The sequence below is a fragment of the Acomys minous genome (genome assembly GCF_964271855.1).
Source record: "Acomys minous genome assembly, chromosome: 9".
Lineage (NCBI taxonomy): Eukaryota > Metazoa > Chordata > Mammalia > Rodentia > Muridae > Acomys > Acomys minous.
The window spans coordinates 81,898,397-81,920,392 of NC_140490.1; the positions used below are offsets into that span (position 1 = coordinate 81,898,397).

Here is a 21,996-nt window from a genome sequence, read left to right on the forward strand (position 1 = left end):
CCAGGCTCCGCCCTCTCAGCCTCAGCAGGATTCCTGGTTCCTTCAGCATCCATCTCCGTAAGCCCCGCCCACCCGGCTCCACTTCTTTCCTGTAATCGGCTCTTCCGGGTTCCGCCTCCGCCCCCCCCCCACATGCCTGGCCCCCAGCGCTAGGACCCGCCTAGGTCAGTCTACTTCACTGCCTGAACGGAGAGTCTCCCGCTCGGTGTGACGGCGACCCATTCGGAGTCCATCATGCGCGCCTGACTTGAGAATCCAAGAGAAATATCGGGTTGTGGTGTTCCTGGAGGGCGGGGACAGAGAGACTAAGTCGGTCCTCCGGGATCAGGCGCCTTCCTGGCAGCCCCGAGCGCGCCGCGACAAAGGGAAGCCCCCGACGCCAAGGCCCTGGTTGTTTACGCCTGCGCGGCGCGGACCGCTTAATGGGTCGTGACAGTCGCTCGCGCTCACGGTCCGCGGGTCGCAGGGGTCGGAGGAAGCGGAGCCGCAGCCGCAGCCGCAGCCGCAGCCGCAGCCGCAGCCGCAGCCATGGGCGGAGGAGCCGGAGGCGGCGAGAGCACGAGGGGCGGCGCGAACGCAGGCGGCGGAGCCGGGGCCGCGGGTGAGCGTCCCGGGGGCGGCGTCCGGCCTGGGAGCTGAGGGGCGGGCGGGACCCCGGGACGTGGGAGCAACGGACTGAGGTGGACGCACCTGCCGCCCGTCCATCCACAGGCACAGCCCAGGCTGGCCTGGAACTCGCTGTGTAGCCCAGGCTGGCTCCTGCCTCAGCCTCTGCAGTGCATGGGATTACCAGGCATGCGCCAACGGCTGTCGCCTCGTCGTTAAAGACTTTTTTTTTTTTTTTTTTGCGTTTCTTCATTGTTATTTCTGCTCAGTGGAAGTTTCTTCTTAAGTGGCTGTGGCCTGTCTCACAAGTTGACAAAAGGCTAACCCGGACACTGAGGTTACAGCCCCCCCCTTTTTTTTTTGGTTTTTCAAGACAGGGTCTCTCTGTGTAGCCCTGGCTGTCCTGGACTCGCTTTGTAGACCAGGCTGGCCTCGAACTCACAGTGATCCGCCTGCCTCTGCCTCCCGAGTGCTGGGATTATACGCGGGCGCCACTATGCCCGACCTGAGGTTTCAGTCTTAAACAGTCACATTTAGCGCTTCTTTTGTGGGTGCTGGAGATTAGAACTGGTGTCCTCGAAATATTACCTGGTAGTGCTTTTTCCTCTTTCATGGTTCCCAGGATGTCAGAGAATCCACCCGTTGGGCCTCATCTGTCATTCCTCGTCCCTTCGACCTGTCATCTCAGTGGGACTTGATGGTACGGTACACACCAGTAACCCCAGCACTAAGGAGACAGACAGGGGCATTTTTGTCCGTTGGTGGCCAGCCTGAGCTGTAAAGAGAGTTCCCACCACGCAGAGCACTACGGAGATGATATTTAAAGTAATGAAACTGGGTGGTGGTGGCGCATGCTTATAATCCCAACACTTGGGACGCAGAGGCAGGCTGATCTCTGAGGCCATCCTGGTCTACAAAGCGAGTTGAGGACAGCCAGGGCTCCACAGAGTGACCCTGTCTCAAAAAAACAAAACAAAACAAAAATGAAAAGAACTGCCCCCTCACCTTCATTAACCTTCTTAGTCCCTTGGGGTGTTGTCTATTATGTCTGTGAGACTTCTGTAACTCAGTGTAGGCCAGCCTAGTTTGTGTGGGGACAAGTGAGGCCTCAAAGACAAGTGTGTTGGTCACATGACCCCAGCACCTAGGATGGTGCCCCAGCAGCAGCCCACACTGAGCAGGCCTTGGCGTGTTCTCCGTAGGTCGGATTCAGATGGAGACCGGGAACAGAGGTCTGGGAGGCGAAGCCGGAGCCCTCGGCCATCCCAGTGGCCCGCACAGGACAAGTCCTCGCACTCTGACTCCGGTGAGGAGCGGACACGGGGCTTCTGGGCCCGGCAGGGTCGCAGGCGCTCGTGGTCCCCAGGGTCGTCGGCATCTAGCTCAGAATCACCAAGACGCTCCCGGAGCCCTGGGGCGGCTGCCCTGGCCCTGAGCCGGCAGCAGAGCCTGCAGGAGCGGCTGCGGCTGCGGGAGGAGCGGAGGCAGCAAGAAGAGCTGCTCAAGGCCTTCGAGACGCCGGAGGAGAAGCGCGCCCGGCGCCTGGCCAAGAAGGAGGCTAAGGAGCGCAGGAAGCGGGAGAAGATGGGCTGGGGCGAGGAGTACATGGGCTACACCAACACCGACAACCCTTTCGGGGACAACAACCTGCTGGGCACCTTCATCTGGAACAAGGTGAGTGTTAGGAGTGCGCCTCCCTGCTGCCGCACACCTTTGTGTTGCTGTTCCTCCTGCCCAGCTCCTCATGGCTCCTGTCCTTCACGAAGCCATCCTGGCCCCGTAGCCTAGGCCCCCACCCACCCTGTTAGCACTGCACTGTGCTGGGCTGTCACGGCCAGGTGGCCCACGCTGCCTGCAGGGTGACTCATGGTTACCATGTGCACACGGTGAGAGCAGGGCTGTAGGAGCCGTGCAGAGTTTTGAGGCTGTGTCTGGGAGCCCCTTGTACCAAGGACCATAAAAATCCCAGGCAGGTTTGGGTCTGCATCCCAAAGCCTTGCTGTCCTGGCCTGTGAGCAGACATGCCTGCCTGTGGGGGCTCTCCCCTGCAAGCGTGCCAGGGTGCGCGGGTGGGTGAGTGAGCGGCTGCCCCACAGGCCTGGGTGGGTGAGTGAGCAGCTGCCCCACAGGTGCGGGTGGGTGAGTGAGCGGCTGCCCCACAGGCCTGGGTGGGTGAGTGAGCGGCTGCCCCACAGGCCTGGGTGGGTGAGTGAGCAGCTGCCCCACAGGTGCGGGTGGGTGAGTGAGCAGCTGCCCCACAGGCCTGGGTGGGTGAGTGAGCGGCTGCCCCACAGGCGCTGGAGAAGAAGGGCATCAGCCACCTGGAAGAGAAGGAGCTGAAGGAACGCAACAAGAGGATCCAAGAGGACAACCGGCTGGAGCTGCAGAAGGTGGGCGCTTGAGGCGCGCTGGTGGGGCTCCCCTCACGCCCCTCGGGGGGTCGGGCATGCAGGGCCCGCTCAGCACGGTGGCGCCTGTGTTGCTGCCCCAGGTGAAGCAGCTGCGGCTGGAGCGCGAGCGGGAGAAGGCCATGAGGGAGCAGGAGCTGGAGCTGCTGCAGCGCGAGAAGGAGGCAGAGCACTTCAAGACTTGGGAGGAGCAGGAGGACAGCTTCCACCTGCGGCAGGCCAAGCTGCGGTGCGCGGCTGTGTCCTCTTAAGACACCGGTGGGAGCTGGGCGTGGTGGCACAGACCTTTAATCCCAGCACTTGGGAGGCAGAGGCAGGTGGATCACTGTGAGTTCGAGGCCAGCCTGGTCTACAAAGCAAGTCCAGGACAGCCAGGGCTACACAGAGAAACCTTGTCTCGAAATCCCCTCCCCCCCAAAAAGGGCACTGGTGGGGAGACGGGGCTGTTGTCCTTTGTGTTGGGGGCTCACTGAAGGCGTCTGAGCACAGCCCTGCTCAGATGTGTTGGGGGCCCCTGCACAGCCCTGCTGTCCTACCCTGGCGAGGGCCAGGCACAGGAGACTGTCCAACACTGCTGTTAGCCTGAGCCGGGCGTCAGCACTTGCCAGGCCTTTTGTGAAAGTCTTGGGTCACCCGGGGTCACTCTGAACTCCGGCCCTGACCCTGCTAACCCCGTCACCTCCCGCAGCTCCAAGATCCGAATCCGAGACGGGCGGGCCAAGCCCATCGACCTGCTGGCCAAGTACATCAGCGCAGAGGACGACGACCTGGCCGTGGAGATGCATGAGCCCTACACCTTCCTCAACGGCCTTACGGTGGCCGACATGGAGGACCTGCTGGAGGACATCCAGGTGTACATGGAGCTGGAGCAGGGCAAGAACGTGGACTTCTGGCGCGACATGACAACCATCACAGAGGACGAGATTGCCAAACTCCGCAAGCTGGAGGCCTCTGGCAAAGGCCCAGGTGAGCCAGCCACCTGCAGCATCTTCCCGGCTCTTGTGAGGCCTCCCTGCCGGGCACAGCAGCGGCTAGCTGGGAAAAGGTCGCCCTCCTGAGGACGCTTCCACCCCACATGCTGGACAGCGGCTATGCCTCTCCTAGGAGCCCCAGGGAGTGGCCGCAGCCTGGGACAGCTGCTCCCTGGAGGCTTGTCCACCTAGGCCAGCTTAGGAGGGCGGCAGGGTGGACAGCAGGGGACCTTGGTCCATGCTGAGTAGCTCATCATCCTGCAGGCGAGCGCCGGGAGGGGGTCAACGCCTCCGTCAGCTCTGACGTGCAGTCAGTGTTCAAGGGCAAGACGTACAACCAGCTGCAGGTCATCTTCCAGGGCATCGAGGGCAAGATCCGCGCGGGCGGCCCCAACCTGGACATGGGCTACTGGGAGAGCCTGCTGCAGCAGCTGCGTGCACACATGGCCAGGGCCAGGTGAGGCTCTGCCCCTGCTGGCCTGACCACCTGGGCACCTGGGGTCGGTGCCCCCCTCTCCCCAGGCCCCTTTCCCCTAGCTGTCTCCGCCCTTCCAGGCCTGCTTTTCCCCCCTTTGTCCCCCCCTGGCTCCCTCTGTCCCCTCCCAGTCTGGCAAGAGGTCTGTATATAGATTCCGTGCATGCTTGGCACCGTGGTGTAAACATGGCAGCTGCCGGCTTGGCTTGGTTACTCTGATGTCCCTCGTCTCAGTGGGCCAGGCACTGTGTCAAGTTGGGGCCATTCTGTGAGAACGTGCCCTGCTGGGATGGTGACGGCCCTCCTGTCCCCAGGCTCCGGGAGCGCCACCAGGATGTTCTTCGGCAGAAACTGTTCAAATTGAAGCAGGAGCAAGGTGTGGAGAGCGAGCCGCTGTTCCCCATCCTCAAGCCGGAGCCCACGGCCACCCACAGGTGAGGGGGGGGTGAATAGCTGCTGTGGGCCTGGCAGAGGCCCGCGTCTGATGTCTGGGCCTCACCTCTCCCGATACCACCCCGCACAGCCCTGAGCCTGAGGAGCGGGCCCCCACTCCCGGGCCATCAGTGGACCCCACAGAACCTGGGGAGGCTCCAGCACATGCAGAGGCAGAGGCCGAGGCCGAGGCCGAGCCAGAGGCGGATGGTGAGGCGGTGCTGATGGAGGAGGACCTGATCCAGCAGAGCCTGGCGGACTACGATGCCGGCCGCTACAGCCCGCGGCTGCTCACTGCGCATGAGCTGCCACTGGACGCGCACGTGCTGGAGCCACATGAGGACCTGCAGCGCCTGCAGCTGTCTCGCCAACAGCTCCAGGCCACAGGTGGGGGCCGCCCAGAGTGGGGAGAGGGAGGGGGAGGGGGGCCACACAGCTGACCCGTCTGCTCTCACAGGGGACGCCAGCGAGAGCGCCGAGGACATCTTTTTCCGTCGTGCACGTGAGGGCATGGGGCAGGACGAGGCGCAGTTCAGCGTGGAGATGCCGCTGGGCGGGCGCGCCTACCTGTGGGCTGACAAGTACCGGCCGCGCAAGCCGCGCTTCTTCAACCGCGTGCACACGGGCTTCGAGTGGAACAAGTACAACCAGACGCACTACGACTTTGACAACCCGCCGCCCAAGATCGTGCAGGGCTACAAGTTCAACATCTTCTACCCCGACCTCATCCGCAAGCGCGCCACGCCAGAGTACTTCCTGGAGGCCTGTCCTGACAACCGCGACTTCGCCGTCCTGCGCTTCCACGCTGGCCCGCCCTACGAGGACATTGCCTTCAAGATCGTCAGCCGCGAGTGGGAGTACTCGCACAGGCACGGCTTCCGCTGCCAGTTTGCTAACGGCATCTTCCAGCTCTGGTTCCACTTTAAGCGATACCGATACCGCCGGTGACGCCAAGCCCCGCCAGGCTGTCCCCTGGACAGCTCCTGGGTAGGAGGGCCGAGGGCACCCGGATGCCTCCCTCAGAAGCCCTGGGAGTCCATGCGCCACCTCCGAGCTGTAGTCATCAGCTCTGTGCTGACCATGGAGGCCCGGCCATCTGGAAAGGATCCTGACTGTCCCTCTGCCAAGACTGCTTTAGGTGGCAGGAATGCCCTGTTGTTTCCACGGACTTGTTCAACCAGAGAGCCCCGTGTGGTTTTGATACGTTTAATAGAAAGCTTATTCTAGAGTGGTTTGGAGTCTGAGTCGGCGTAGACACCACACCCAAGTGCTCAGGGGAGGTCAGGACTCAGGGTCTGCTCTGCCCACCCGACCCCAAGACTAGGGATCAGGGGAGTGTGGCTGTCACCACTGGGGTGGGTTCTAGTTTGCACCCAGTGGAGGAGGCCAAGGATGCCGCTCTGCATCCCCGATCTGCCACCAAGTACCAGCATGGCTGAGAGGGAGGCAGGTCAGCCTGTCACTCCCGGTCCCTAGCCCAGCGGCCTCAGGCTGGGGCCTGAGAATGCAGTAGGACACGCGTGTCCAGTCAGAGCATGCTGCAGCCCAAAGTGTCCATCGATCCTGTCCACCTTGTGGGCCTGACAGACATGAGTCTCTGCCAGAGAACTCTCACCCCGTCCCTGATGGTCCCACTCAGCTGGGGGCTGGGGTGCCATATTAGGCTCAGGAGCTACATGGATGTCATGCTCAGCATATTGGGCCTCAGTTTCCCCACCTGGGCTATGAAGGGACTGTACCTCCCATCCCCAAGCTATAAAATCTCTAGCCTCCAGGGAAGATGTGGAGGTAAGGGGACCCCCCCCCAAGTTCCCCTTGCAAAAGGGGGTCCAGCTAGCCTAGGGCACCAGACCTTCTCGGGAGCCATAGAGGGGCCTGGCAAGGATGCAGCAGAGAAGCTGCCGCTCAGTCCCACTCCAGCCTTTTCCTTCCTTTGGCTGTGTCCAGAGCTAAGAATAGGCACCGCACCCCAGCCTCGGCGGAAGCCACAGCCACAGGGGGTACGTCCTGAGCCTGCTTCTCCTAGCCCTCACACACTGTGGTTGGAAACCATAGCGGTGAGACTAGCCCCAGGCTGCACCTGGTGGCCCTGTGTGGCCTCTGCATCACATTCCATCTCTGCCTCAGTTTCCCCATGCATGCTAAGCTGTGTCACCTCCATTGCAAAAGTGACACAACAAAGCTGAGTATCCTCTGACTGTTGCCTGATCCTCCAGACCGGACATGTCCTTATCTCAGGCCAAGGGACAGAGGAAGAGAGTACTACAGCCCCCACCCCATCCACAGCGGGAGCACATCCTCTTCCCGTCAGAGCCCCACAAGGCAGCACACCCCTGCCACTACCTTGCATCCCAGACCAAAGGAACATCCATTCATCCCACAAAACTCCAGTCCTTACGCCCTTTCCCCCCCAGCATTGACTCCCAGCCAAGCGCTGGGAAGGTAAGGATGCACTCTGCATCCCCGAGCACAGAAACCTGCTGTGTCTATCCCCAAGTTTCCGTTCCAAGCTCCTGGAATGGATAGACAAGGCCCAGCCAGGAGACCAGAAAAGCTTTGGAGACAGGGCCTTTCTGAGGCACCTCACCCAGGAGGAGGCAAGTCAGGGTTCAGGGCTGAATATTGGAATGGGCGGGGAGGGCCCTAGGAGTGTGAGACAGGAAGGGCGGAGCACAGGCAAGGGGCTTCCGGCTGCTGACAGGCGTCTGGTTGACCCTGGACAGGTCAGGGTTATGGCCAGGCCAGGCATCCTGGTCCCCACCAGGACCAAGGGCGTGAACTCTACAAACGTGTGAACCCGAGAGGCCCAAGGTCACCTCCCAGCCTCGGTGCACAGCACAGCACTGGCAGCCCCCAGCCCGTCCCAGGGCTTCCTGCAGTAGGGCTGCGGGGGAGGGGTCCCCCATCCCCGCTCCATCTCTGTAAGTGACAGCCTGGTATGCGGCCTTCCCCACAGCACCCCTCCCCCGCCGCCTGCCCTTGCTCCGCCGGGGCCCCTGCTGTCAGGCTAGAGCGGCCCTGGAAGGCGCCTGGACCGGCCCCATCTGGACGCTCAGCCTTTCCCACACTGGGTCTGGACCTCTGTCCATCGCCTGTCAACAACCAACGTCTCTGTCGCCCTTGTGCCCCGCGGGTTCCCACCCCAGCGAGGCACCCGGCTAAGGGGCGAGGCCAGCGCAGGGGGCGGGGCTGGCGAGACAAGCAGAAAGACAGATGGAGACGGGGCGCGGCGGGAAATGGAGCCTCGCTGTCACAGCCCCCCCAGCCCTGTGCCCCTGAGGGTCCCCAGCACTCCGCCAGCTACCCACAGCCTCGGGGCTTCTGCTGGTGCCTGCCCTCAGCCAGCGTGACTTGGTTTCCCCAAAGGACTTCCCTCCCTGCTCTCTCTGCCTGGCCTGGGATACCACAGAGGACCTTACCGGTGAGCCCCTTGTCTCTCTAATGTGACATCATGGTGCCAAGGCAGCCTCGACCCACTGGCCACTTGGCTATAGCCACATCCCGCTGGGGTGTGTGGTGACAACAGCCAGGTACCCAAGTTCCCTAAAGGGGATCCTGGGGTGTGGCGATTACTTCTCTGGTGGTCTAGCCTGGACAAGTGCAGCTCGCCTGGTTGCACCTGAGATTCCTGGCTCCCCGTGTCTGGGAAAGGCCAGTCCTGGATGCTCAGCCCGCAATGGAGCTGGGGACAGGGCCCAAAGCTCAGAACTCTTGCCTCACCTCCATGGCCCCTGTCCTACCCCAAGAGGGGCGTCTATCAAACACCGGGAAACCGAGGCCCAAGCAGAGCGTCTGCCCAGCCCACAGCAGTAGGGATAACATGTGCTCTCTGGGGCTATGACACACAGGAAGTGGCCCCCTGGGAGGAACAGCCTGTGGTGAGCTCCTGAGGGTTGTGGGGTGTACACACTGGATGTTGGGGTCTCGGCAGAGTGGGCACAGGCTCTCCAGTGGGTACTGCTGGGGCCCAGGCTGGGTCTCAGGAGCTCGGAAGCAGAAAGCCACCAGGGGAGGCAGATTCACTGCACAGGAGGAAACTGAGGTTGTGTAGGGTAGCCACAGGTGACAGAGGTGACAAGAGCCCAGGCTGCTCTGAGGCCCTGGCAAGGCTTGCTGGAGATGGATGAGCTGGGAGGTTGGGGGGGGGGAGGGAAGGGGGGCCTGGTGCTCGGAGCCCAGCCATGCACCACATTCCACCAAGGCTGGCCCTCAGCCACTCAGCCTGGGCCTCAAAGATGAGCACCCCATCCCCGTAGCGGGGACATGGCTCAGGAGCATCTCCTCGGGGTCTGTCACCCACCCCATGCCCCGGCCAGTCAGAATCCTCAGGCTCCTGGTATCCAGAGCTGGGGTTGGGTGTGGCAGCTTGCACTAGTCATCCGGGATGGATCTTGGTAAGTTCCAGGCCAGCCTGGTCTGCACAGTGAGAGTCTGCCAGGACAGACAGACAGACAGACAGGACGTTCTGTAGCCTCGAAGTTCCCAGGCCCTAAGCTCTCTGCTCCGAGGCCGTCAGACCTGATGTGGCACAGGGACACCAAGTGAGCCTCCAGGGGCTGCACAGCCCTGGCTGCTGACCAGCGTGGGAGGCGGCATGGTCTCCCCTAGGCCACTTGAACCTCCCATTATCACCTGAACCCACCCCCCCAGGGGAGGAGAGAGGGCCTGGAAATAGCCATTTATCCTTAGTGCCAGATTCTAGCTTCCCTAGGTAGTGTGGGCTTTGTTCCCAGGCACAGCGGGTGTGAGGGACCGGGTGTCCTCAGCTTGGCCAAGGACTGGGGTGGAAGGGAGGAAGGGGGGTCTGCCAAGTAAACCCGACTTGGAAGAGAGAGCACTGGTCCCAGGGGGACCTTAACACAAAAACTCAAGTATGTGCCAGTGCCTCGGAGCCAGGGTGACACCATCCAGGGGCCTGCCTAGCCCCGCCCCCACATCGCTGAGCCTTTCTGTCTGCTAGAACATTCTGGGTTAGAAGGAGAACTGAGCACCTACTGTGTGCCTGGTGTGATGTGGGTGTAAAGGGTAATTGTTTCTAGCCATCAGCTATCTTCACAGGAGGGGAAATTGAGGCTCTCTGCGGGGACATGGGGACAAAAACAGAGAATGCATCCTGACCCCATGAATGGCCCAACTGTTAAAACCCCCGGAGCCCAGAGGCTGGGAAGATGGGGAGGTGGTGAAAGAGGCAGCCAAGGGCTGCTGCTTGGACTCAGTGGGAAAGGCGACTGCAGCCAAGCCTGAAGATCTGAGTTCAATCCCCAAGACCTGTGCGGCAAAAGGAAAGACCCAACACCCACCAAGTTGTCCTCGACGCTCCACACGCACTGGGTTGTAGGTGTGCCCTTGCACACTCCCTCTCGGAAATGAATGACTTAAAAAACAAACAAACAAAAAAAAACTAAGAAAAAAGGCCAAACATGGGGCTCAGTGGTTATGAGGAGCACTGGCTGCTCTTTCAGAGGAACCAGGGCTCACTTCCCAGCAACCACATGACAGCTCACAACTGTCTGTAACTTCAGTTCCAGGGGATCTGACACCCCACACACAGGCATACATGCAGGCAAAGCACCAGTGCACAGGAAATAAATGTCAAATTAAAAAAAAAAAAGAGGCCAAACATGATTCATACTAGAAAGCTGAGGCAGGAGGATCACCTTGAATTGTTGCTAGCCCAGGCTACACAGGAACCCCAGGGACATCAGTACCTCACTCTGGTCTTGGCTCCTCCTCGCTTCTCCCCTCCCTGTGCAGCTTAAACTTACAGCAATCCTCCTGCCTCCAACTCCCCCGCGCTGGGAGGGTTCTGCTTTTGGGGCTTTTTTGTTTTTTGTTTGGGTTCTGGTTTCTGAACAGTCTCACTTTTAGACCTTGGTTCCTTGATGTGCCCCTGCTGTCCCTGTGTCCCCTCTCTGCCCCACACCCTTCTTGTGTCGGAGTCCTCCTTGGGGACCTGTGGCCGTTGAGCTTTTTTTTTTTTTTTTTTTTTTTGTTCCCAAAATGGACCTTGACATTCTGGGTCCATTCCTTATTATAAGGGTGACGTCAGGGAAGGGGAGGGCCAGCGGACACCGGTCCATGGAGGGTGTCCCCACCACCTCACAGCCTGGATGGGTGACAGATGGGAGACTGAGGCCATGCAGCCAGCTCAAGGACTGGAGTTCAAATCCAGGACTGCCGGGGGCTGGGGTTGGGTGGTGTTAGGGTGCAGCTCTGTTCTCCAGGCTGCTCAGGAGGTTGAGGCAGGAGGATTTAGTGTTCCAGGCTGGGCTGGGGGTTGGAAGCAGTGTTCAAGTCAGTCAACTTTGAAAGCTGCCTCAAAGAAAGGGCATTTGTTCCTGGGACATTTGGAGGCTGTGTAGGAGTTCACCCCAGCCTGCAATTGACCAGTCCACCTTGTCTCCCAGGTGCGCCTGAGCCAGTACCAGCTCAACGAATGTCCCCGGCCACCTGCACCTAATGGGGTGGTGGTGACCCTGTCACCCCAGCAGGCCCGGGAGCCATGTGGCCCAACGGGAGTTCCACAGGGAGCTGTTTCCGGCCTTTGAACATCACCCTACAGGACCGGCGCGCTATCGCGTCGCCCTGGTTCGCTGCGTCCTTCTGCGCGCTTGGCCTGGGGTCCAACCTGCTGGCGCTGAGCGTGCTGGCCGGGGCGCGGCCGGGCGGGGGGTCTCGCCCCTTCTTCCTCATCCTCTTGTGCGGCCTGGTCCTCACAGACTTCCTGGGCCTTCTGGTCACCGGGGCCGTCGTGGTGTCGCAGCACATCGCCCTCCTGGACTGGCAGGCCACCGACCCCCGCTGCCGTCTGTGCCACTTCATGGGGACGGCCATGGTGTTCTTTGGGTTGTGCCCCCTGCTCCTGGGGGCCACGATGGCCGCGGAGCGCTACGTGGGCATCACGCGGCCGTTCTCCCGCCCCTCGGCCACGCCGCGCCGCGCCTGGGCCACCGTGGGGCTGGTGTGGGCTGCGGCCGCGACGCTCGGGCTGCTGCCGCTGCTGGGGCTCGGTCGCTACAGCGTGCAGTACCCCGGTTCCTGGTGCTTCCTGACACTCGGGGCGCAGCGCGGCGACGTGGCCTTTGGGCTGCTGTTCGCGCTCCTGGGTGGCGCGTCCGTGGGCCTGTCCTTCTTGCTCAACACCGTGAGTGTCGTGACGCTCTGCCGCGTCTACCGCACGCAAGAGGCCGCGCAGCGCCCGCGGGACTACGAGGTGGAGATGATGGTTCAGCTCATGGGCATCATGGTTGTGGCCACCGTGTGCTGGATGCCCCTTCTGGTGAGTCTCCTTTAGTTGGGTGTCGGGGAGGGGGGAGGGATTTAGACCCTTGGGGGCTTCTAGAATCTGCAAGGGGCACAGGGAAAACTTTCTGGGACTGTACCCAGTGCGGTAGGACTTTGAGGGGTGAATAGGAGTTCGCCAGCTAGGCACTGCAGGGGAGAGCATTCTAAATGGGAGAGCTGCTCGATGTCCCTGGGTGGGACATGGACTTCCGGCTTGTGCAGATGTCCTCTTGGTAGAACACAGCCCAGCTGGTAGGGGGGAGGATGGTTTTAGCATGAGCACCGTTTTTTTTGTTATTCCCCAAACACACGGGTTTTTTTTATTAATTTATTCATATTACATCTCAATTGTTATCCCATCCCTTGTGTCCTCCCTCCCTCCCATTTTCCCCTTACTCCCCTCCCCTATGACTGTGACTGAGGGGAACCTCCTCCCCCTGTATATGCTCATAGGGTTATTTTGTTTTTGTTTGTTTGTTTGTTTGTTTGTTTGTTTTTGCCTTATTCCTTCAGCAAACATTTATTGTGTGCCAACTGTATACAGGTTCCCCTAGCACAAAGCTGACTTTCCTCTGGGCCTGGGAGAGCAGGTATGTGGCCCAAGCAGATGCAGCTTGGCCAGGCTCTGTCCAAAAATAAAATGTAAAGCCAGAGTCGGTGGCGCACACCTTTAATCCCAGCACCTAGGAGGCAGAGGTGGGGGGAGCAGGGGGGGAATCTCTGTGATCTCGAGGCCAGCCTGGGCTACAAAGTCAGTTCCAGGACAGCCAGGGCTACACAAAAAGACCCTACAACAAACAAACCAACAAACCAATATAAAGGAGTAGGTTGGAGTCTGGCTCAGGGCAGATTCCTGCCTCGATGCCCCAGTAAGTCCACATTTACTTTCTCACCCTCACTCCAACCAGGACGTGAGCTCAAAGCCTTTGTGAGCTCAGCAGCAGCGCCCAGAGAGGCTGCCCCACTGCCCCGAGGTCACACAGCACAACTCTCGCCCCCCTCAGGTCTTCATCGCCCAGACCTTGCTGCAGACGCCGCCGGTCTTGAGCCCCTCTGGGCAGCTGTCGCGGGCCACGGAGCACCAGCTGCTCATCTATCTGCGTGTGGCCACGTGGAACCAGATCTTGGACCCCTGGGTCTACATCCTCTTCCGCAGGTCGGTGCTCAGGCGCCTGCCTCCGCGGCTCAGTTCCCGGCGGCGGCTCCCGGCTTTGTCTTTGCGCCCGCCCCCAACCCAGGGCACAGCCCAGGTCGCGCTCAGTGCACCTTGAAGGGCAGTGTCACAGGCGACTGCCATCGCCTGTGCCCCATCTCAGGCTTTGTGGACTAAGGAACAGCAGCCGCCAATATGGGGCTAACTGCTGTGAACCCCAAAGATGTCTCCTTGATGGTCCTCCCTGACCCCCCTCCCTGTCAGCTAGGGGACTGGGGCATATGTGGGAGGGCCCTGCAGGATTCTGGGAGAACCTGGGGTGCTGGGGACCAACTGAGACCTGTCCTGGGGGAGCCCCCACCCTGCCAAAACCCAGGGCCTAAGAGACACTGAGCTTCGGGTTCCTCTGGACTCAAGGGTCATCGGCCTTAGATGTTGGAAGAGTCCCCCGTGGTCTCCCCCCCCACGCCCCCTGCCCCCCCCCCCGTAGCCAGGTCTGGGGTCATCAACCTCTCCAGTGTTTGCTCTACAGCTGCCCAATACACATGCTCAATAAATGGTTGAATGGCCACGTGATGGAGCGCCAGGTACACAGCAGGTGCCGAGCCAAGCGAAGGTCCCTGTGTCCGTCTGCCCCCCTTCCTCCCTTCCCCCCCCCCCATCTCCCCCTGCCCCTGCAGCTCCGGGCAAACCACAGTCCACGGGAGACTGGCTGCTGTGGGGGTGCAAGGCTCCTTTATTTCCCACCAAGGTCCCCAGGAGCCTCCCACCCCCTGTGCCTTCCGTGGCTGGATCCTCTTTCATGGGGTTTGCTGCCAGGCCCCTGAAACCCAAACCTCAGTTTCCACCATCCCGCCCTCCTGCTGGGATGAGTCGAGTCAAGGGCTGGGATGGGGGCGGGGCCCAGGCCCAGGGGAGGGGCTAGGAGTGACGCATATGGTGGGGGGAGTGGACTTCTGGAGGCCAAGCTGGGGCTTGGGAGACAGGGCAGGCTTCTGCGGGGTGAAGGGGACTTGGGCCCTGGGGCCCAGGAGGGAGGCCGGGGGGCCTGGTCTGGGGCCAGCTGTAATCTGGGTTCCATCTTGAGGCCCAGCGACCTTGCACGGGGCAGGGGTGGGGGCTCTGGGGGGCAGTGGGCTTGGCGACTGAGATCGGGCCGGAGGATCAGGCTGCAGTCTGGGCTCGAGGCCTGGGGTCTGTGGGCGGCGGCGGCAGTCTCTAGAGCTGAGGAGGTGGGCGCCTGAGCTGGGCTGACTTCCAGAACTGCTGGGGCCGGGGTTGGGGCTGGTGCTGGAACTCAAAGCCTTTGCAGGGCTGGGCTGGGCTGGGGCGCATGCCGGAGCCAGAGGACTGAACTGGGTTCTAGAGGTCGAGCGCGCTCCGGAGTCAAGCCGCTGTCCTGTGTCCCCCTGGGGCACACAGCTGGCTCCAGCTGTCTTCGGGTGCTGGTTTCTACCTTCATAACTAGGCAGGGACCTGACGCTGGGCTCCTTCCCCTCTAACGGCCGCGGCTGAGACCCTTGCTGGCTGGCCCAACCAGAGAGAGCTCTGGAGCTGGGCCAGGCCTGGCAATCTGTCTGGGTCCCAGAGTCAGACTGTGCCCTGGGGCCTGTGTACCTTCTGGGTGGGGAGGGCTCGGCGTCCGGGGACATCCTGGAGCTGGGCCTCACTTCTGGGGTACATGGCATTTGGGAGTGGGGCCTGGCTGTCACAGCAGGCTGGCTCGCGCCCCCTGGCTGGGCCTCAGAGTGGGACTCATCACTAGATCCAGCTTGGGGTGCAGGGCGTTGGGAGGTGCTGGGGGGTGGCCCAGCTGGGTAGCAGGGCTGGGGTTTGAGTCTGGATCGGGTAGCAGCGTGGCTCTGGCTGCCTGCACTGTGCACAGGTCTGGGAGGTGCTTGGCTACAGGAGCTGCCTTGGCTTCCATCAGCCAGTGGCTCAGGGGAGCTCGCCTGGGGTCTGGGGCTAGCCCGTCCTCCAGAGCCCCTCCAAGTAGCAGGGACAGGACCGGCCTCAGTGGCCACTGTTTCAGACCTGGGCTGGGTCTCGGAGCTGGAATGGTGCTCCGAGCCTGGATGGCTCTTTATCTGGGTTCTAGATTGTGTCTGTGGGGCAGGGCTTGGCTGGACCTCGGCCATGACCTGGCTTCTAGCATCTGGGTTGGTTCCTGTACCTGATTGGGCCCTAGAGCCTGGCTTTCTGTCTGGGTGTGTCTGCATTCTAGAACTAAGCCCGCCCTCAGAGCCTGTCTGTGTTCCGGAAGCGGCCTTGGTCTCTGAGCAGAATCTGACCTGAGAGCTGGAGTGGGTTCTAGGTCTGCTGTGGTCTTTAGAGCTGCCCTGGGCTCTAGAACTGGGTCTGGCCTTAGAGCCAGCTTGGGTGATAGGCCCGGGTTGGCATTCAAATTCAGGAGAGGTTTTAGTACAGGGCTCAGCCCTGGGGCTGCCCTGGCTGCCAGAGCCACGCTGAGCCTCAGGGCCGACTTCGGGCTGCGTTCCAGGATTGTGCTGGGATCCAAAGCCTGGCTGGACTTCAGAGACAACTGAGGTTCCAGAAGCTGACTGGGCTGGGGTGGCAGAACTGGGCCGGGTTCTAGAACCCGGCTGGGCCTCGGGCTGGGCCTGGGTCTCAGAACTGGGCCGGGTTCTGAAGCTGGGCCGAGTCGTGGGGCTGTCCTGGGTTCTGGGGTGACGCTGCGGCAGGGGGCTGGGAGCAGGGCTGCGGACTCCCACACAGGCTAGCCACAAGTGTCGTGGGCCTCGCCGATGGCTGCCCACACCTCCACCACAAACTCGTCCGGGAAGGCGAACTCGCCCAGAACAGCGTCCAGGCCGCGTGCGAAGGTCTGGGCTCCCGCCGAGCTCCGCGCGGTCTCTACCACCGCCGCTGCTGCAGGGCCAGATGGACAGACAGACGGACAGAGGGACAGGATGGGCAGACAGAGAGAAAGGGTGGCCAGGGGTAGGGACAGAGGAACAGGACCGGCAGAGGACAGAGGAGAAGAGAGGCAGGAGCAGAGGGATGGGGTGAGCAGGCGCACAGGACAGGCCGATGGGCGGATGTGGGGGCACGTGCTCCCGCCCCCACCCGTGCTGGGGACCCCCGCGCTTACCCGCGCCGCTTACCCAGCTCGGGGTCCCGGATGCCCATGTAGCTCTCCAGCAGGTCGTCCACCCTGCGCGCAGCCTCCTCCTCGACATCGCTGGGCTGCGGGAGGCCACGCCCCCAGGATTGAAAAATCATTAGTGGTTGCTAAGGGCAGGTGCTGCGAGCCTCCCACCACCACCAGGATTGACAGGTTTGTGGTTGCTAGGGGTGACGCTGGCCGTGGCGGCACGCGGCTGTAATCCCAGCACTCAGGAGGCAGAGGCAGGCGAATCTCTCTCTGTGAGTTCGAGGCCAGCCTGGTCTACAGAGTGAGTCCAGGACAGCCAAAGCTACACAGAGAAACCTTGTCTCGAAAACCAAACCAACCAAACAAAGATAACACAACTAAAATGAAGGAGGTGGGTGACCACCAGGTGTGATAGACAGCTAAAATGTATGGGAGACACTTTTCTTCAGAGGTATAGCCGCTGGTCTCTGGCCCCTGGCACAAACTGTGAGTCATCAAAAAGAGGCGAGAGGGAGGAGGAGACATAAAAGGAAGCGCCCAATCACACCTGACAGGTGTGAAAGTCTCACAAGGACACCCATTACCGTGTACAATTAGTACACAGAATTATAACTCTGCGCTCCGTGAGACTCTCACCTCACAGGCATACAGACCTCGGTTCAGCCTCTAGAACCCTCTTGAAGGTGAAGGTGAGAACAGCTCGCTCCCCACGTGTCTTCTAACTCCCATCTGCACGCTCACCCACACACAAAACACACAGGCAAAATGTAGTAAAGGAATAAAGAAATGCAATTTAGGGGCTGGAGAGATGGCTCAGAGGTCCTGAGTTCAATTCCCAGCAACCACGTGGCGGCTCCCAAGCATCTATAATGTGATCTGGTGCCCTCTTCTGGCCTGCAGGTGTACATGCAGGCAGAACACTGTATACATAATAATAAATCTTTAAAAAGAAAGAAAGAAATGTAATATAAAAAATTAAAGTTGGGGGGGCTGGAGAGATGGCTCAGCGGTTAAGAGCACTCACTTGGCTGCTCTTCCAGAGGACCCCGGTTCAATTCCCAGCACCCACATGGCAGCTCACAACTGTCAGTAACTACAGTTCCAAGGAAGCTGACACCCCACACACAGATATGCATGCAAGCAAACAACGATACATATAAAGTAAAAATAAATAAAATTAAAAAAATTAAAGCTGGCACTCCTTGGACTCTGTGGCCTGTCCCTGTCCCATCCTTCTACTGGTACCCATTGCACAGGCTGGGAAACAGACTCTTGAGAACTGGGTTTTTATCTAATTGACACAGGGTCCTGCTCAGAAGTTCAGGATGGCCTTGAACTTGTGACCATCCTCCTCCCTCCCTCTCTTGAGTACTGAATGCCAAGCACTCTGTGTCCAGCAGTCACTCACCGCTTCCTCCACGGTGGCGGGGCCCCCAGAGCGCAGGCGCAGTGTCTCCCTCCCGCTGCTCACTTTGGCTTCTACAGGGCACTTGCCGCCCCTGCTCCTCTGGCCAATCATATCTGGAGGGGACAGATGTGCTTTGTTTTGTGTGAACTGTTTTTCCTGATTGTTTGTTTGTTTGTTTTGTTTGTTCTCGGTTTTTTGAGACAGGGTCTCTCTGTGTAGCCCAGGCTGTCCTATACTCGCTTTGTAGACCAGGCTGGCCTCGAACTCACAGCGATCCACCTGCCTCTGCTTCCCGAGTGCTGGGATTAAAGGCGTGCACCACCGTGCCAGCTTTGTTGTCAGGTTTTTGTTTGTTTGTGTGTTTCTTTGTTTGTTTGAGTTAAGGTTTCTCTCTGTTGCACTGGACTGTCTTTTAGATCTGGCTGGCCTGGAACTCATGGCGCTCTGCCTGCCTCTGCCTCCCGTGCTGTGCTAAGGTGTGCGCCACTATCGCCCAGCTGTATGTTTCCTTTTGCAAACAGGGTCCTTCTCAGTAACCCAGGCTGACATTGAACTCAGCCTTTGTCTGCGTCAATCTCCAGAAGGCTTTTGAAGGACAGTGGAGCTGGGATATGGTCAAGGTCAGCCTAGAATCCCACAGTGAGGGCCTGGGGGCGTGGTCAGGGTGGAGCCCCGCCTAGAATCCCACAGTGAGGGCCTGGGGGCGTGGTCAGGGTGGAGCCCCTCCTAGAATCCCCAGTGAGGGGGCTGGGGGCGTGGTCAGGGTGGAGCCCCACCTAAAAACCCTAGTGAGGGTTTGGGGGCGTGGCTAGGGGTAGAGCTTTGTCTAGAATTTCCCACTGTGTATTCCTCTTTCCCTAAGAGACCCCGAGTGATGTCTGGGGACATGAGTGGCTGTCCAACCACGAGGAACTCCTGACAAAGAGGCCAGGAACGCTGCCCCTGAACCCTGAAACGCCCGCGGTAGTACACAGAAAGCACCCCAAATCGGTGCTCACATTGCCAAGTTTGAGAAACTTCTACGTCACTGCAAAGCAGGTCAAGGTTGTCCTTTGGCACATACTGCGTCTGAGGGCAGCCTCAGATGACATTTCTCAGAAAACCATTTCCTGCCTCTCACTGGCCTGAGGCGAGCCTACGGCCCAGCGGTCCTCACCAAAGGCTCTCCGCGGCTGCACCAGACGCAAGGTGAAAGGCTGGGACTTGGGCAGCTCCCGTAGCATTTTGGCCACCTCGTAGTGCCGGCAACCCACAATGGAGTGGTCATTGATGGCCTCGATGCTGTCCCCCACGCACACGGCCTCAATTCTGTTGATAATGCTGCCTTCCTTGATTCTCTGTGGGGAATCACAGTCACTCGTGGGGCTGCCCAAGCCACCCTCCCTGGCACCCCGGGAGTCTCCTTAGACGCAGACAAGACCATACATAAATCACCGAGTCGCCCCAATACACCCACAGGCACCTTGATGAACGCGTAGCCGGCCCCATTGTCTGTGATGGTCAGCCCTAGAGCGTCCTCCGTTTTGGTGACCTCCACCTCTTTGGTCTCTCCACGCACATGTGCAAAGATGAAGTCTTCCAGCCCGATCTGTCCCCCGAGCAACTTCTGCATGTCCACTTTGTGACTGTTGAGGGTACAGAATAGTATCTGTCCGGACAGGAGAGGGGCTCAGAATCAGCCATGAGGAAGCCTGCGCCCACCTTTCTGAGGTAGGCCGGCTCCCAGAAGCACCTGCGGCCCACAGGGATGGGACGGAGAGGACCTGGCCTGACTGTGGGCGTGTTCTGTGTCTGTCATCACAACACCGCTCTGGAGGTTGAGGCAGGAAGATGACCGAGATTCTTGGGCCTCCAAAAACAAAAAAGGCCAAGCATCCTGGTTCAGGAGTGTAACCCCAGAAGCTGGAAAGCTGAGGCAGGGGAATTGCGGCAAGTCAGAAGCCAGCTTGGGTTACGGACTGAGTTACAGGCCAGCCTGGGCTACCAAGGGGGATATTATCTTAATTAAAGGAACAAAGGAGTGGTGGCAAGTAAGATGGCTCCCCTGCCAGCTCCTTTGATTCCCCAGGAGCTGCCTGTGGAAGGAGAGAATTGAATCCCACAAGCTGTTCCCCAAACTTGACTGTCGGGTGTCCCCAACATATAATAAATTAAAAACATACTATGTGGTGGTGCACGCCTATAATCCCAGCACTTGGGAGGCAGGGGCAAGTGGGTCTCTTACTTTGAGGACAGCCTGGTCTACAGAGTGAGTTCCAGGACAGTTAGAGAGCTACAAGGTGAGACTGTGTCACGGAAAAACAAAATAAAAATTAAAAAAAAGGAGGAGGAGGAGAGAGAAAAACAACAAAAAAGGAATGTAGTGGAAAGAATTAAATTCAGTTAATTAAAAGTGATTGTGTGTGTGTGAGAGAGACAGAGACAGAGGCACAGAGACAGACAGACAGAGAGAGAGAGAGGGAGAGAGAGAGAGAGAGAGAGAGAGAGAGAGAGAGAGAGAGAGAGAGAGAGAGAGAGAAGGTCCCTTGTAGCTCAGGCTGACCCTCTAGTCTACTGTGTAGCTCAGGCTGGCCCTCTAGTCTCCTGTGTAACTGAGGATAACTGACTTTGAACTCCCAGTCCCCCTGATTTCACCTTCCCAGTGTTGAAATGACATCACCACACCTGCTTTGTCCTGGGAGGGGGGGGGATGGAATATGGCTTTCTGAATGCTAGGTAAGTGTGACAAACACTGAGCTGACTGCCACCCATTAGCCAACCGGGTCCTCGGTGGATGTGGGGATCCCACCACCAGGGTCTCCTCCCGTTTTGCTCGCGGCGTGCAGACTGGGTCCCTGGTGGGATCCCGGGTCCACCCTCACCTCGGTGGGCGCTATACCGAAGGCCTCGGCGATCTTGGCGTAGAGCTCGCGGACGTTGGTGAATCCCTCGATCCTGCCGGTGGGGCTGCCGTGCGCCAGCTGAGTGCGGAACACCAGGCGCGGGCGCGCGCGGGCGGGGGCTTCGGTGGCCCCCGGCTCGCGGGGCGCAGCGCTGTCCATGGCGCGCGGGGTCCGCCGCGTCCTGAGCCTCCCGCCCCGGACCCACGACAGCCGAGCTGGGCGTAAGCGGATCCGGGAACACGAGCCGCCCTGGGGAAGGTGAAACCGCCCGCCAGGGCCAGCCTCGCCCTCCCTGGGGACCCGCGAACAACAAGGGGAGGCCCCCGGGCTCTGGGTGCAGCGTCCAGTCCTGGCGTCCCGGAGAGCCCCGCCCCTGCCCTCTCCCTCCCCCTTCCCGCTGCGTGCACAGCCCACTGTCCAAGCCAGAGGCCTCGCTGCAGCTCCCGGGTCCTGACTGTCCGCTCTGGAGCCCCTCTGGTCTGCTCAGCCACGGGTGCCTCCCTCCTCGTCCTACCTCACCGGCTCCCTCCTGCCCCAGGGCCCTTGCACAAGCTGCGCCCTCCTCTGGGGCTCAGTCCCCAGAGCTCCCAGTGAGTTCTTGCTCACCTGTTTATTTCAAAGACCACCTGGTGCCCCCACCTCCAAATCTCTCCCCTAAGAACGTTTGTATTATTTTTGGAGACAGGGACTTATGTAGTCCGGGCTGGCCTGAAACTCACTATGTAGCCAAGGATGAGCCTGAACTCCTGATGCTCCGGCTTCAGCCCCCCCTGTGCTGGAACTAAAGTTGCGTGCCATCATCCATGGAAAAATGTTTTTTTGTTAGCCAAGTGGCACGCGCCTTTATTCCCAGAATTTAGGAGGTAGAGGCACGTGGATCTTTGAACTCAAGGCCAGCCTGGTCTTCCAGAACCTGGGCTACACACAGAAACCCTGTCTCAACCTGACCCCACCCCCAAAAAATAATTTTTGTTAATAAAGATCAAACCACTGTAAAATCCAATTTTTTGAGACAGGGTTTCTCTGTGTAGCCTTGGCTGTCCTGGACTCGCTTTTGTAGACCAGGCTGGCCTCGAACTCGCAGCGATCCACCTGCCTCTGCCTCCCAAGTGCTGGAATTAAAGGCGTGCACCACCACCCCCCGGCCAAAATGCTACTTTTTTATGGAGCCCCAGGTATGTGGTGGAGTAGACTTGAGCCAGGTGAAGTGGGGAGTAGGGGGCAAGAGTGCAGGCTACATGTGTCCCCTAAGTCCCCACAGC

At 59.9% G+C, this 21,996-nt stretch overlaps 3 protein-coding genes and 1 long non-coding RNA gene across 5 annotated transcripts; 3 read left to right on the forward strand and 1 right to left on the reverse strand.

Moving 5' to 3' along the window:
* The first annotated feature begins 351 nt into the window (after nt 1–351).
* On the forward strand, nt 352–6,120 carry CACTIN (cactin, spliceosome C complex subunit). Its single transcript, XM_084796491.1, has 9 exons — nt 352–601; nt 1,809–2,280; nt 2,901–2,996; nt 3,098–3,243; nt 3,703–3,980; nt 4,250–4,442; nt 4,775–4,894; nt 4,984–5,279; nt 5,350–6,120. The coding sequence occupies exons 1-9, from the start codon at nt 423–425 to the stop codon at nt 5,838–5,840; spliced, it is 2,271 nt and encodes a 756-aa protein (XP_084652617.1). The 5' UTR covers nt 352–422; the 3' UTR covers nt 5,841–6,120.
* Nucleotides 6,121–7,566: 1,446 nt separating this feature from the next.
* Nucleotides 7,567–13,934, forward strand: TBXA2R (thromboxane A2 receptor). Its single transcript, XM_084796535.1, has 3 exons — nt 7,567–8,313; nt 11,300–12,171; nt 13,181–13,934. The coding sequence occupies exons 2-3, from the start codon at nt 11,395–11,397 to the stop codon at nt 13,445–13,447; spliced, it is 1,044 nt and encodes a 347-aa protein (XP_084652661.1). The 5' UTR covers nt 7,567–8,313; nt 11,300–11,394; the 3' UTR covers nt 13,448–13,934.
* Nucleotides 13,935–14,019: 85 nt separating this feature from the next.
* Nucleotides 14,020–21,192, reverse strand: GIPC3 (GIPC PDZ domain containing family member 3). 2 transcript variants are annotated; one of them, XM_084796472.1, is made up of 6 exons: nt 20,714–21,192; nt 19,315–19,500; nt 19,009–19,189; nt 17,853–17,965; nt 16,442–16,536; nt 14,020–16,218 (listed from the first exon to the last, which is right to left on the reverse strand). In XM_084796472.1, the coding sequence occupies exons 1-6, from the start codon at nt 20,891–20,893 to the stop codon at nt 14,208–14,210; spliced, it is 2,766 nt and encodes a 921-aa protein (XP_084652598.1). In that variant the 5' UTR covers nt 20,894–21,192; the 3' UTR covers nt 14,020–14,207. The 2 variants fall into 2 exon arrangements, with proteins under 2 accessions (XP_084652598.1, XP_084652599.1); XM_084796473.1 differs by having other exon boundaries at nt 15,934–16,218; nt 16,455–16,536; nt 20,714–21,179.
* On the forward strand, nt 16,231–18,997 carry LOC311605766. Its single transcript, XR_014782074.1, has 3 exons — nt 16,231–16,355; nt 18,374–18,472; nt 18,715–18,997. It is a non-coding gene; the product is annotated as an uncharacterized lncRNA (long non-coding RNA).
* Nucleotides 21,193–21,996: the final 804 nt, after the last annotated feature.

What these genes read in the sequence shown, in the direction of transcription:
- GIPC3 (XM_084796472.1), bottom strand. Translation starts at nt 20,893, where the DNA reads ATGGACAGCGCTGCGCCCCGCGAGCCGGGGGCCACCGAAGCCCCCGCC. An exon ending in GCAGCCGCGGAGAGCCTTTG is followed by an intron (nt 17,966 to 19,008) that starts GTGAGGACCGCT and finishes TGTCCCCTCCAG; the next exon opens with ATATGATTGGCCAGAGGAGC. An exon ending in GAGCTGGGTAAGCGGCGCGG is followed by an intron (nt 16,219 to 16,441) that starts GTAAGCGCGGGG and finishes CTGGCCCTGCAG; the next exon opens with CAGCGGCGGTGGTAGAGACC.
- CACTIN (XM_084796491.1), top strand. Translation starts at nt 423, where the DNA reads ATGGGTCGTGACAGTCGCTCGCGCTCACGGTCCGCGGGTCGCAGGGGT. An exon ending in ACCGGCTGGAGCTGCAGAAG is followed by an intron (nt 2,997 to 3,097) that starts GTGGGCGCTTGA and finishes TTGCTGCCCCAG; the next exon opens with GTGAAGCAGCTGCGGCTGGA. An exon ending in CCAACAGCTCCAGGCCACAG is followed by an intron (nt 5,280 to 5,349) that starts GTGGGGGCCGCC and finishes CTGCTCTCACAG; the next exon opens with GGGACGCCAGCGAGAGCGCC.
- TBXA2R (XM_084796535.1), top strand. Translation starts at nt 11,395, where the DNA reads ATGTGGCCCAACGGGAGTTCCACAGGGAGCTGTTTCCGGCCTTTGAAC. An exon ending in TGTGCTGGATGCCCCTTCTG is followed by an intron (nt 12,172 to 13,180) that starts GTGAGTCTCCTT and finishes CGCCCCCCTCAG; the next exon opens with GTCTTCATCGCCCAGACCTT.